A 13,491-nucleotide genomic window follows, 5' to 3' on the forward strand; every position below is an offset into this window, starting at 1 on the left:
AGACGTCCAAAAATGCAAATACCTCTGTGTCATACTAACGAATAACCTGAGCTGGAATAAACATATTGACACTGTGTGCTCGTCTTCCTTTCGTAACCTTTGTTTACGTAGACAAAAGTTAAAACAAGTTCCTTCTACATAAAACATTTGGAACATGGCACAATGATTAGACTTAAACCTAAGTATATGGTTGACTGTTTAGGGTCCTCACACCAGAACTAACGTTTACGTATCTAGAGCAAATTTTACGCTAGGGTGATCGGTTTATATTTTCGAAATATCGCGCCACTGACTCGTCATCTCCCCTTATGCTTTAACATAACATATAGTCCCTTGAGTCTGGGCGCAGATTACAAAAGCTGAATTTTTTCTTTCTACTAAAAAACAATAAGTTGTCATTCATGCTAAACGAGAGCGCAAAAACAAACACAAATGATGACAAATGAGTTTGCCTGTGCTTGTTCTCTGCTCTACTTCCCGTTTTATCATGAACGTGGTTTCATTCCCTGATTAGATCCCTTATGCGACTTCGGGTTTTGTTTGTTTTCTCCCCTCTCGTGTGTTCTTAAGCTCTTTTTCCCGAATAAACCATTCAGTTGCCAGTGAGCGCTTGTGTTGTGCTGTCTTCTCTTCCGTGTTTGTTCTTTCGCGCTCGTTTAGCTTCAATACCTACCAACTCGCCCATCTTCTTACGTTAACGCAATAACTTGTTAATGGCTCCAGGATTTGTATCTTAAAGCCGCTAACGACTATGGCAATAAAAAATAGCCACATCGAATTATCAACACCAAGCTTACTTTTCCAGAATTAACATCTTCAAATTTTCTTTTTTTTCCCGCGCACTATAACCGAGTGAAATAAACTGCCGTTATCACCACTTCGATCTTGACATTTATTACCTAAGCAAAAGCCGTTCACTCACTTGCTGTTTTTATGCATCATGCTTTGTACTTGTTTAATTGTACTTCTCTGTTTGTGCTGTTTATGAATTGCTCTTTGCTTTGCAATGTTACCCCTCCTACCGGGGCCCAAATTTACTGGGTCTGAAGTATGCTCAAATAAGTAAGCACATAAATAAATAACTACATAAAATGAACTAATTAGACACGGTTATGTAGCCGCACATGACTACTTGGATGCACATGCTGTGCAATAGCGCTGAAAGCTATGAGTTCATTTTCTTTCTTTTTTTTGACGAAAAAAGAGCGCAAAATGCAAGGGTGGCATATTAGATGAGTGCGCGGTCGTGTTTTGCAACGGCCTTTTGTGCATGACTGCTTTTTTCTCACGCAGCATCTGCTTGAAATGGAGATGCCATGGAAACTTGCCTAATAATAGCTTTCGTGTGAAACAATTCAATATTAGGCCCCGCTTCAGGACCAGATTGTCAAGGCTAGAGCAATAGCCATATTAGCAACGTGGACGGCGACAAGCATAAAAGATCCCCTTAAAAACGTTTTCCGTTCAAAAGTAACTGAAGAAATTGTTAGCAGCGAAAGCAGAATGAAATATTAAGTGGGACAACGGGGGCTGGTGATTTTCACCTTTATAAGAGCTTTTCGGTGTTAAAAAACTTTAAATTCTTTCTTGAAAGAGAATCGTGCTCATTATATTTTGAACTGAATGCTACAGCAGCAATACAGAGACGCCAACACTGAAAATTTTGCTACAAAAGTACCTGACGAGTATTTCAATAGTACGTATGCGTCCACATAAATAGTCACCGCACAAAACTTTAAGGCTGTCACATATCGATAAACTCCCTTATTAAATTCGCCGAGTTGACACGGACGACTAGCTGATAAAATATATTGCGAGAGAATTGACCAAGAAATAGAAGAGCAAATGTACTTGTTCCAAAGTTTAGTGGTATCCGGCAAGTTCAAGTAATTTGTAATAAGGGAGAGAAGAATCAACAATAATTAAATATTATAGAAGCCGTGCACGCAAACGCAAATGAAGCCTGTGGACGTGCTTTAAACTTTAGGTGTTTGCGCTCATCGAAAGCCACAGTCCTGCAGCACATGAAACACAAAAGCAACGCTATAGATATTAGCCGATAAGACTTGGTTCACGATAACTGCTTCGCACAAGGCAGAACAGCCAAACACACAATACTCTTTCCATCAACACTGCCGACATCTTTGCTCGATTCATGCGCTGACTTCTCTGCTTACATCGACATGACATCGCTGTATCAAGAAATCGATACTAGCGCGATTTAAATAAGTATATGAATTGTGGATCACCGGCTGACGAGTTGCAGTTCCAACTTTCCGTGGAAAAGTGTGAACACATTAGAGAGATTGAGCTTACCGTGATCCGCATCCGCCACCCTGTCTCTCTGCCGCTCGTGGGCGGGGCGCTCGATCAAGCTGATTGGTCCCGACGCGGTAGGTCTGTGTGCCGACATCCAGTATGTGGCGCCATCTGTCGGCGTCAAGGGGGGTCTGGGCATGCGAAGTGGAACGCGCGGTGGCGGATCGCGGTAAGCTAAAACTCCCTATTTGCTCGAACTACTTACTCATCAATCACCTTTCAATGGAGCGATCACTCGTACTCCCGCGTTTTAAAATAACCATCGTTTTGGGCGTGGACGCACGCATACGCTTACCCATTGCCACCGATGAATAATCTTTTCCGATCGTTGCTTGTACCGTCCGTCTGATCGGCTAAGCAGTTTCACGAGGATACAACCACGTGGCCGCACGCGGTAATTCAAAGTCGGCACAAAGCCTCAGTGCGCGAGATTCTATAACGGGACTTTGCTCGCCAATCAAAAGGAACGTGTTGGAACCTATGACGGATCAACTACTCACCAAGAATCACTAAAAAACAAAAAAACAAAACATGAGAGCTCATTCGAAGCAGTCGAGTTCAAACCCAGGTAGCCTGGTTCAGTAGCCGAGCGTCCTAAACACTGATGCAGCGCGCAGGATTATTTCGCTCGTTACAACCAGTTTTACTTATAGTTAAACATTCATCATTTGACGCGGCGACTCACAGATAGCGCCTCAAACCCGTGGCATTTGTGCACCGTTGTACCGGAGCTAATCACGGAGGCCACGCTTGAACCTCCACAATTACACACGGCGGCTCCCAACTGACGCCACATATACAGATGAAACTGCAGCTTTCCGGGCTTTATCACTACAATCGGTTCAACGGAGATAAACCCTGCCAAGGTTTTTCTTGTACAGAAAAATTCTTGAGCACAGGAGTAAGATAAAGTTTCAGAAAAATAGTAAATGCGTGAGGGAAGTTAATGCTGCCCTGTGTCCGAGTGGCAAGCTCGGCAGTGCCCGGCATCTAAGACTGATATCAGCGTCACAAGCTATCAGTCACACCTTTCCCCTTACCGTGAGTTCCTTCGTCATCAGTCGTATTCGCAAGATTTTGGAGGTTTCGTTCTAACCCAGGATGACTCACGCGCAGCACTTCCAGAAACACAGGGGAAGAAATATATGCCTTGTCTAAATATCAAGGCGATCTGTCTATTTTCGACGTAACCTGTGCTCGACTTTTATCGCTAGAGGTGCAGAACGGCACGGAGCAGGCGCTGTTGCAAAGAAGCCTTGCACAAGTACAGTTCAAGAAATCACATTACTAGGGTGCTTCCCGCTGTTCCGTCGCGAAGGATTCCAGCGAATCAAAGTGACTAGTTGCGCGAATATGGCATCAATCGCGGAGTACGCAGTGTTCGGCACTTTGATGGCTGTGAACTTTGGGCTGGGCCTGTACTTCTCTCTGCGTCGGAAGGCTCGCTCGGCTGATACCTCGGCGGAGGTGTTCCTAGGAAGTAGAGCTTTGCGTGCCTTTCCGCTGGCCGCGTCGGTTGTCGCCAGTCTTATGTCTTCCACTGGTTTGGTGGGCTTCACGGGTCACTTCTACGCGTACGGCTTCCACCTCATCTGGAATGGCCTCAACACCATCGCGGTGGCACCCCTCGTCGCCTTCCTGTTCCTCCCGGTGTTTTACAATCTACGGATAACGTCAGTGTTTGAGGTAAGGCACCCGTCATTTGAAAAAGAAAACGTCATCACAAAAGTTTTGCCGTCGAAACTTGACATTCAAAGGGGCGTTCGCGCTACGATGTTCGTGTATGCCGCGCTAGAATCAATATGAAGCAACGAAACGACTCTTATGATTTCATTTCTTCGCTAGACGATTCGGCGTAGTGAGCCCCGCCGGTGTGGCGCAGTGGTTACGGCGCTCGACTACTGTGCCCAAGGAAGCGGGATCGAATCCCGGTCTCGGCGGCTGCATCTCGATGGCGGCGAAACGGAGTGGCGTCCGTGGGCTGTGCGATGTCAATGCACGTTAAAGAACCCCAGGTGGTCGAAATTTTCGGAGTCCTCCACTACGGCGTCTCTGATAGCCTGAGTCGCTTTGGAACGTCAAACCCCAAAACCAATTCAAACCAAACGATTCGGAGTAGTGCTTTCTCGAATGTTTTGGTTCGCATATATAGTTAACTATTCGGTCGAATCATAGTGAAGTGACATAGAATGTAACACCGTAGATTGTCTACGTTAAATTTTCCGTTAAATTTCTTACAATGACAGGCCTAAATGCTCGTCTTTTGCGCAACGAAATGCCTGTAGCAGCCTTGTGGCAATCATCAACCTTTGCACAGGCCAGAATTATTCTCGGCATAGTTCGGTGTGGCATTATAGTTTCGGGAACGTGCTCAAAGCGAATGCCGTGAATTATAGCGAGAAAGAATGCAAGTGGCGGTTGTGTTGCATATTTTCCTGAATGTTTTGCTAATGCTCACCTTACAAGACACAGAATGCTCGAAAAAGTGTCCATGTAAGCAAGTGTCGCAAGAAAAAAAGAAGTTATTGTGGTTCTGTTGCTTTTTGTGTTATTTTTCTTATTTACAGTGTTTCTTAAACACGTTTCTGCAACATTCTCGCTAAGTTTTATCAAGTAACTGTAATTAAAAGGCAAGCATTGCAGATTCACTATTTGTATTCAAATTGTGGCTGAGGAAACAGAGCTTCCATTTACCGACAGAACGGAATGATTACCAGCTTGCTAGAAAACTATCCTGGCGAATCAGCAGAAGCCGAAACAAGTCTCACTGACAACGCGTAATCGATTTCTGTGCATTTTTTAAATGCCAGCGCAAGAAGTAATGCCTGTAGTACATATGAGACAGAGAGAGAAATATTAAGTTCAAAATACAACAGTCACACACCAACGCCTCGTACGTATTAAAAATGCTGGCAACAAATGTATACGCCACCAATAAAACAAGCTAACATAATTACTTTTAGACATTCGACGCGGATTGACCCACGCATCTTAAATCTTAAACATGCTGTAAGTTCTAAGCTCACAAGGAAAGTTGTAGAACAGAGAATGTCTAGGGGTGCCCTGATTCGCGGGACATATGGTGGCACCTCATAAGTGTATTTGTCCTTATTTTCTTGCTCCATACAGCTTTGGAATGAGGAATCTGATGCTGGCTCTTTCATTCTGCCGAAAAGAAAACGTGAAAATGTGATTCTAGCTTATGCGACCTAATTTAAACTTTGCGCTAGGGGTGGCCGTTTGGCTGGCCCAATTCTTTCTCAGGATAGTCGCGACCTCGGCCGCTCAGCTTCTGAATCCTGCCTGCGCTTCGATTGAGCACAGAGCCCAACAGTGCAAGCGCATCCTGGTGGCAATGAGGATCCAGTGACTCTGTTTTTGCTCCGCTTAGAAACGCTTGCTTCTCTCGCCAGGTTCTGTTTCGGCGCTGAAATCGCCTCGGAGTACTTCATGCCAGGTTGCCCTCATTGTGGGTGGTTTCTTTTACGCGAAGCGTTTTAAAACCCCCATCCACACTGCCTAAATGTTCTCGCTATCGTTGTAAAGCAAATAGAAAAAAAAATGGACAAAATAAGCACAAAATTTTGTTCCAAATGTGTGACTCAAACATAACTTCAGCATTCACAGTGATTTCGAACCATTTCGCTTATCATTTAGCATCGATTTTCTAGTCTAATTGGTGGCTACTTTGCGATAAGGCTTCAAACCTACGACATGTCTACCTCTGACAAGTGTGTAATATGATACAAATGTAGAAAGATCAGCAGCTGCTACGTATGAACAGTGGATCCCGGTTAACCTCCCTGCCTTTCCTCCGTCTCCCGGCGTGTGAGTGACTCCGCTGAATACTAAACTAGTTTTTGGTATCTGAATTTACTAAATTTATCAGAAGCATCGAAAACGTCGAGCTTATTTTGGTAACCAGAAAAGCCTTGACGGACTACTTTCTGGCACGAAAAACTGTGTGGCGGCTACAGCGGACAAGTTGTATCTCATTATAGGCTGTCCAGAGAAAAGTAAGACTGATACTGTCTTTTTTTTTTCTGCTATACCAACGTAAATAAATTATTTGCATAATCAAAAGGTGTTGTAGAATGCTCTTTACGTCTACTCCTATGCGAAACTTCAGCGTAATGTTATTTTACCCGGGCTTTGGGGGTGTCCTACACAATTGCCGCCCCTTGGAACAGGTAACTAAATATGGCTTATCAGTGAGCCCATCTTACAAGCTGCTATACAGCGTAAACGGTTTTTCGCACAGACCTATAAAAAATGCGATACGGCAAAATATTTTTAGCAGGACCCGTGGACCTTCTTTCGTGATGGCGACTGAAAAAAATTGTTCGCTTTCGCAAATGCGCTCATATAATTTATAGCCGAAAGGCCAGCACCCTAAGAAAGGCGCACGGCGCATATCTCGACAGGAGGCACGTGCGCGTCTCCAGACAGCGCTAAAACAGTTCTGAAACTTAATGAAAAGCCCACTGACCTTGAAAGTAACCACTCTATCTCCGCGCCGGCCTTCCTCCTCTACTTTCCTTGCCAGCTTCTTTGTCACGCGCTGCGCACAGCACGCTTGAGGCCAGTCGCACTCGCTCACAGATTATATGCTTTGGATTCTACGCAGCAGTGCCCGGCATCGTCGCTCATTTTTGGGTTCTGCATATTTGCGAATTTGGTTTTGCTTATACCATGATTCACTGTTGTAACCTTTTGTATTTTGTCAATGAACAAGCCAAAAAAACGATCGATCGCGTATGGCATAACGCACTTTGCCCTTGATGCTTAAGAACGCTTCCTCCATGCAGTTACGGATTTCGGAAACAGCTTGCATTTATGTCTCTCGCTTGACGTTTTTTTTTTTTAACTAACCTCACAATTATTAAAGGCGAATGTGGATGTTTACTATTGCTCAAATCCCTCGGAAATATGTTTTCATGACGCATGTTTTATTCAAATATACATAAACATGACGACGATTTCATCAATTGGTTTCACCGCGCTAACACATTGAACGACAGAAAAGACAAACATCACGGAGCGCGAACTAACAACTGGTTTTAATGGATGCGATACAGGCATGGTTTATTCCATCCCCCTCTCATGCGGATTGAAGTATGTCGGCCAAACGGATCGGTGCATAAACAAAAGGCTAAATGAGCATGCTAACAATTGCAAATCAATCGCGCATCCAGGGAAGCTGGCTACGCATTGCCAGCACTGTAAATGTAAGCCTCAATTTGAAAAAACCGCTGTTATTTCGCATTCTGATAATAAAACCGAAAGAGAGATCACAGAAGCGTTTGAAATAAAATCCGTCGGGGCCGATATGTGTATCAGCAACGTATCACTGTCGTTGTCTGCGAAAGAAGTAGATTTGCTTAGATTATCGAGATGAGTGTGTCTAGCTGTATGCCTTTGTTACCTGCGATGATTGTTTCCTCATGTTTCCTCGTTGCTTATGTTTGTTTGATGACGACCACGTTTTGTGTATAAAACGACTTCCGTTTCATCCATTAAAACCAGTTGTTAGTTCGCGCTCCGTGGTGTTTCTCTTTTCTGTCGTTCAATGTGTTAGCGCGGTGAAACCAATTATGAATAACCAACTAGGCCCAATTCTCGCCATTTTAGCAGTGATTTCATCAACTATCCCTGTTTAGGAGTAAAAGTCCCCGAACTACGTCAGTGGCAATGTAGAGGCTATAGAAAAAGCGGGCAGCGAGTTAGTTCGAAGGAGTGTTCCATTTGAGAAAGTGTTCAGTTCCCGTTCGAAGGAATGTTCATTTCGAGAGAGCGTTCAGTACGAGGGAGAGTCCAGTGTGTAGGGGCGTTCAGTTAGCAGGAAGTTTACGTTCCAATGCTTTTATTGTGCATACTAAATCTCTTTTAATAGCTTGTTACTTAAAGAACTCCTTGCTCCGTGTACGATGCTAGCTTTACCGCTTTCAACATTGTCTTGAGAGACAGACTTCAGCAAAATGCGAGTTCTCTTAAAGAAGAAATTAGCGCTACTACGAATTCGCTTTATTTTTCCTGGCTGCTAAGTAATCATGCATGAAATTAAGCGATGGGAGGTCCGAGAATGTCTGAGCAGTATTTTTGCTTTTATGATTGGACGTTTTCGTTTCACCTCGCATATGATTATAAGTCTTACGATGGTCTTACAGCTACCTTACGTGCCCATTTTGGGTGTTTATTTCGCAGATGGCGTGTTTTATGCAGGATTGTTTGCGGGCACTTAACGGTAATAATACTGATTACCGGATGGGCGACATATCAACAAAACAGCACATTTTATTTTAGCTCGTCAAGTGAATACAAAGTGCAGTCTTTAGTCAAGAAGGTATGGTGTTCCAACACAGTTGGTACTGACTATGTATATTCGCTGCTTAGAATCAAATATACTTCTACATATCTAATTATTTCGCTTTTATTAAAAACGTAAAATTGGCTAGAAGGACTGCGACGACGTTTTTTTCCTTTTTGCTTCATATACGCCTTGCTCGGCCTCTGTAGTTCAACCCAAAGGCGGTGTTGTGCAGCTTTGCACTCTTAAACTTCGTTATGGACAAATGTGCGTAAACTAACTGTAAGAGAGAAATGATTTCTAAAGTAAAGAGGGCGGCACGACGCGTTGAAGCACAAGAAACAAGCGGCATCCATGTTCTAGAAAAATGTCGCTTGACAGCCCCTTGTCCCTTTTGTCCCGATTGTTCAGCTTCAGCGTCGGGCAGAATGCTATCAACCACGCTGTCAACCGCAAATAAAAGAAAATCCTGCCGCTACTCACTTGTCTACAAAACTTGCGGATAAAATTACCTTCTAGATTATCTGTGAATACTCTTATGTTTGGCAATGCTGCTAAATTCTCTCCGTATGTTTCTGATTAGCACATTAAAATCCATCGCAAAATAATTCGGCAGCTATCACTTGGTACTCAGCGGTCGTTTCTGAAAGCAAGTTTCACCCTTAGCTTTTGTCAACATTTCAAGGGCGTTTATTTTAAGGAACGAAGAATGAAAATAATGAGCCTGTCGTAAAGAGCATTCAGCGATGTCACAAATAGATAAAAGCAAATTACTCGGGACATTACTACATGTTTGTAGCTGGTAAGGAAACATTCGTCTGGCGTGTTCTCTACACTTCGCTAAATTTTAACCGTCTGGAGTACTGCCACTGCAGTAACTTCTTTTGAGCCATAAAAGAAATCAAATTTTGTGCGCAGCTTTTATGCGCACTTTGATTTATTGACGTTAGCAGATGTCCATTCTTTTGTGTGTCTAAACCAGAGGTAAATTTTATAACCCTTGTGAAGTTGCACCAGATTAACCACAAGGACAATGGTCTATTTTATGAGCATTCAACTCTATTTATCTCTACCTAAAAAGAAATGAGGTAGACAAGGAAACCATCCCATGGACATATTGAATGAATAAAAAATTTCCGGGAAAGTGATTAATTCATACCCGACAGCTGTGCGCACGCATGGCAGTATAAAAGGGAACAGCTGCCAGACTGCTTGATTGGGTCTTTCAAAAACGCACCTGCTGCGATCAGTTTCCTGTAAGCACTAATAAGTCACCTCCAGATTATGCGACTGTGCGAAGTGCCGTCAATTGAACTGCGCATCTCTCCCATTGCCGCACTGGGCTTGCCGTGCTGCAAATATGTGGTGAAATCTGGACAAAAGCTCAAAACAAAAACTGCACTGAGGTGATTCGTGTTGGGATGCAGAAAGAAGCGGCGGCGACAAAATAAGGTATGTGTTCAGTTAATACCACCGTGGAAACGACTTCATTATATGCGGAGCTAATACAACTTGCATAAAAATAAGTACTGTGTTATGGGAGCCAAATTCTCTATGGCACTAAATGTGCTTTTTCTCGATCAGCGTGTACAGAAGTTTGTGAACTGAAGGCACCCTCGGCATTGTATCTCTCGTCATACGTCTTTACTCGAAGGTTTCTGTAATTGCTCTGAACTTGGCATACATCATACATAATGATGCTTGGTTCTTACATTCATTTGCCAACTGCATGTGGGAGATATTTTCGGGGTACTTTTATTTTTTGCTGCGCAAAACATTAACCCGGTTTTGAGATTTCGTGGGACTATTTTCCTCATTGGCATCTCGCAAGCGTAAGGGAAGGGTCAGTCCATGTGAGTAAATGAATTTCACTAACTCTATACACAACTCATTATTATGGCATTCATACCCACCAAACAAGTATATTACGTAAGCATTGGAGGAAGCCTCGGTAATAAAAAAAAATTACAAGGGTTCAACGCTGCTGAACCAAGTATTCAGCGAAATATTCAGTTGCGGGTGACCGAACGTTCTTCTTCCTCAGCCCACATATAAAGCCCCGCTTTTACCAAGTCGTATGAACGTGCATTAGTGGCCTATAGGGGTAGCCAGAATGCCAGGGTCCTAGCAGGCTGATTCTGACATAACCGTCCCATGTAAAATGAGAGACCAAGTGCACCAAGAGACCTAAGTTGGCAGCTCCTGCCAGCCCGCGTGTTACGTGTGGTGTGACGTCACAGCGTCACGTGGGTAATACGTAACTGCGGCCGGGTCACGCGAAGGCTTGAAAGTGCAAGTAGTATTGCTTTCTCAATAAAATTATTAGGGAAACTAAATGCTCGAAAAAGGCAAATGCGCCGATGGGAATTAACTAATGACCGTAAATTGTACGAAACGGTGAAAATATTAGTAATTTGACTGAAAACATGCGCAAAGATAAAGAAGATTATACTTAGAAAATGTGATTTAAAGACAGAATGTGCTTTATTAAAGAAAAAATGTTCAAGGATGATTTGTACAAATAATGCTTCCAGCGTCTAAATTTCCTTCGTTTCACTTTAATTTAATGGCCAGGTTTTATAGTCTTTTATCGTAAAATGAAGCAGCTGAAATAAGCGCTGCTAATAATTTAAAATGAGTTTACCACCCGTCCGAATGACTAAATGTTTCAGCTTATCAGGATATCCGCGAAAGTGCCTCGCGTAAAATCAAGTCGTGTATCTGTTCCTTGTATGACCATGTTGTATGTATGCCAAAAGCGCTTACTTCAAAATTATCGTTTTGTATAATCTGAAAGAAGCATAAAGAATACTAATGGCACCAAATTGCTCATCGATTTACTTTGATTTACAAAAAAAAAAAAAAAGTTTGTATATGTTTATCTTCAATTATCCCGATTGTATCCTTTAAAACATACTAAAATATGCTCTTCGCCAGCAGCGGACGCAAGCATGACGTTATTTACAGACCCTATTTAGCCCATTTCAGAGCAGCTCCCGTTTTGCGTTTTGAAAAATATTGTTAGCCACTCACTTTGACCATTTTTCGGTTAGTTGTTCAAGGTAACATTTGCTGCAGGCGAGGATAAACAAAAAGTAGGAGGAAGCTTAAGTTTCGCCCTAAAAGTATTCTTTAGTTTTGAGGGACCACGACACGACCCACCACTTTAGTCTTTAGCTATGATCGACGGGCGACCACGCAATGACTCGTGTACTTCACCCAAAGCGATATCCTGCCAGGTATTTGTGCCCAATTAAAAAAATATATTGGGAATACACGATTGTTTTAAAGCATATCTGAATGTGTACACCTAACACGGACACCATTTTCTCTCCAGTATCTCCGGCTAAGATTCAACTCGGCCATTTCACTGACAGCCTGCGGATGCTACCTTTTCCTAACGGTAAGGCGACACCTACACGTTCTCTTCAAAATAATGGTATAATATATAACGCAATGCTTCATTTTGACACATTTTTTTTTCAAACATAAGAAAGATTTATTTTAAGCTTTGTTGACTAATTGAATGTATATATCTTGCGCAATATCGGCAATTCTAAATTAGCTCCCTTGTATGTTGCCTTGCAATAAAACAAGCACATTAGGGTTTTAGACTTGCGTCTTTCTGGGTGGTTAGAACTGCTTCTGAGAAAATTTCAGAGGCTACTGCATTGCAAAGTACGTCATTTTCAGAAACTTCAGATTAAAAGCAAATTGCCATTTTTTCAGAACAACCACCCTTAACTTGACATGTATGTTTATTTTTGTCATAGGTGTCCATCAAGTGGAAGACACAATAATGGACATTCTAAACTCTTAACAGCTTCACAAATACTTGGCTTTAAATGTCTAAATAAGTGGATAAACGAAAATCTAAATTTACGGAATTTACGGATTATTTATGGAATAAGAATTTACGGAATAAAATTTACAGAGCTTATGCGTAGGCTGGGAAATTCAGCGAGAGAAAGCAGGACTGCAGTCGCTTTTTCCATGGGTCGCCCTATATGGCGCTTTTCTTAATGAGCTATAAGACTGCAAGAATGCCTTTCGATGGATCATGCACATGTGCTTATTTATATTTTTCCCCACTTCTCAGCCAGAGTGCTGCCTTAGTGCCTTACAAGAGTATATTACTTCTCCTGGCACAACACTTTCAAAAAAATAAAGCAGCCACCCAGCGGGGAATCAAGCCAATAACATTTGTTCGTTAGCGGATTGCGCTAGCTCTTGTTGGCGTTATGGAGGTGGTACGCAGTTCCTTCAAATATACCTGTAAAGTTTTGTTTTTTCCTGTAGCTTTTGTACATAGCCAAAAAAGACGTTTCAACAGCTATTTTACGCATCTATATAAATTTGTGCCTTTGAAACCAAACTTTTCTTTCTAATCGAAAGAACTTGAGAGTTTTTGCAAAGCTAATTTACTTCATACTAACAGGAATGGGTCGCATGCAGGCGAAGTAATAAGCGCGCGCCGATATCGCGTATGGTTCACAAAGAACATAGAAAACTTGCTAGAAGTTTTTGTGAATAAAGGTGGCCTGTTTAGATTTAATTCACATTAGCCCCGCGTGAGGCTTTCGTTCAAGTATTGCTCCCTTAGTTTTGTTGCGCGCTAGTGAACGTTACGTGAAGAAAGAAGGTTATTTTCTCTCACTCGCGTCAATATTTTCGGTGACAGAGTTCATGTCTGCAAAAAGATACGAAAAAAAAAAAAACTGCTGACAGGGTGACGTAATAAAGAACTTAATGTCATTAAACAATAATGGCAAGATAATGTTGTACACGAAACGCTCGAAATCACGTTGCACGTCCTTTTTACAGACAGAAGAAGCTTGCATGGAAGTTCCAAGTTTTGAACATGC

The 13,491-nt window shown here is 42.5% G+C and overlaps 1 protein-coding gene across 1 annotated transcript in view; it reads left to right on the forward strand.

Moving 5' to 3' along the window:
- The first annotated feature begins 3,421 nt into the window (after window positions 1-3,421).
- The window catches only part of LOC146208022 (sodium-coupled monocarboxylate transporter 2-like), a 56,143-nt gene continuing 46,073 nt past the window's right edge, over window positions 3,422-13,491 (forward strand). The window contains exons 1-2 of the mRNA XM_084591706.1: window positions 3,422-4,005; window positions 11,964-12,029. Coding sequence (XP_084447832.1) covers window positions 3,673-4,005; window positions 11,964-12,029 — 399 coding nt within the window. The 5' untranslated portion in view covers window positions 3,422-3,672. The remainder of the gene's footprint in view (window positions 4,006-11,963; window positions 12,030-13,491) is intronic.

The sequence above is a fragment of the Amblyomma maculatum genome, chromosome 1, assembly GCF_055883805.1.
Source record: "Amblyomma maculatum isolate TAMU_Amacu chromosome 1, ASM5588380v1, whole genome shotgun sequence".
NCBI classification, from domain to species: Eukaryota; Metazoa; Arthropoda; class Arachnida; order Ixodida; family Ixodidae; genus Amblyomma; species Amblyomma maculatum.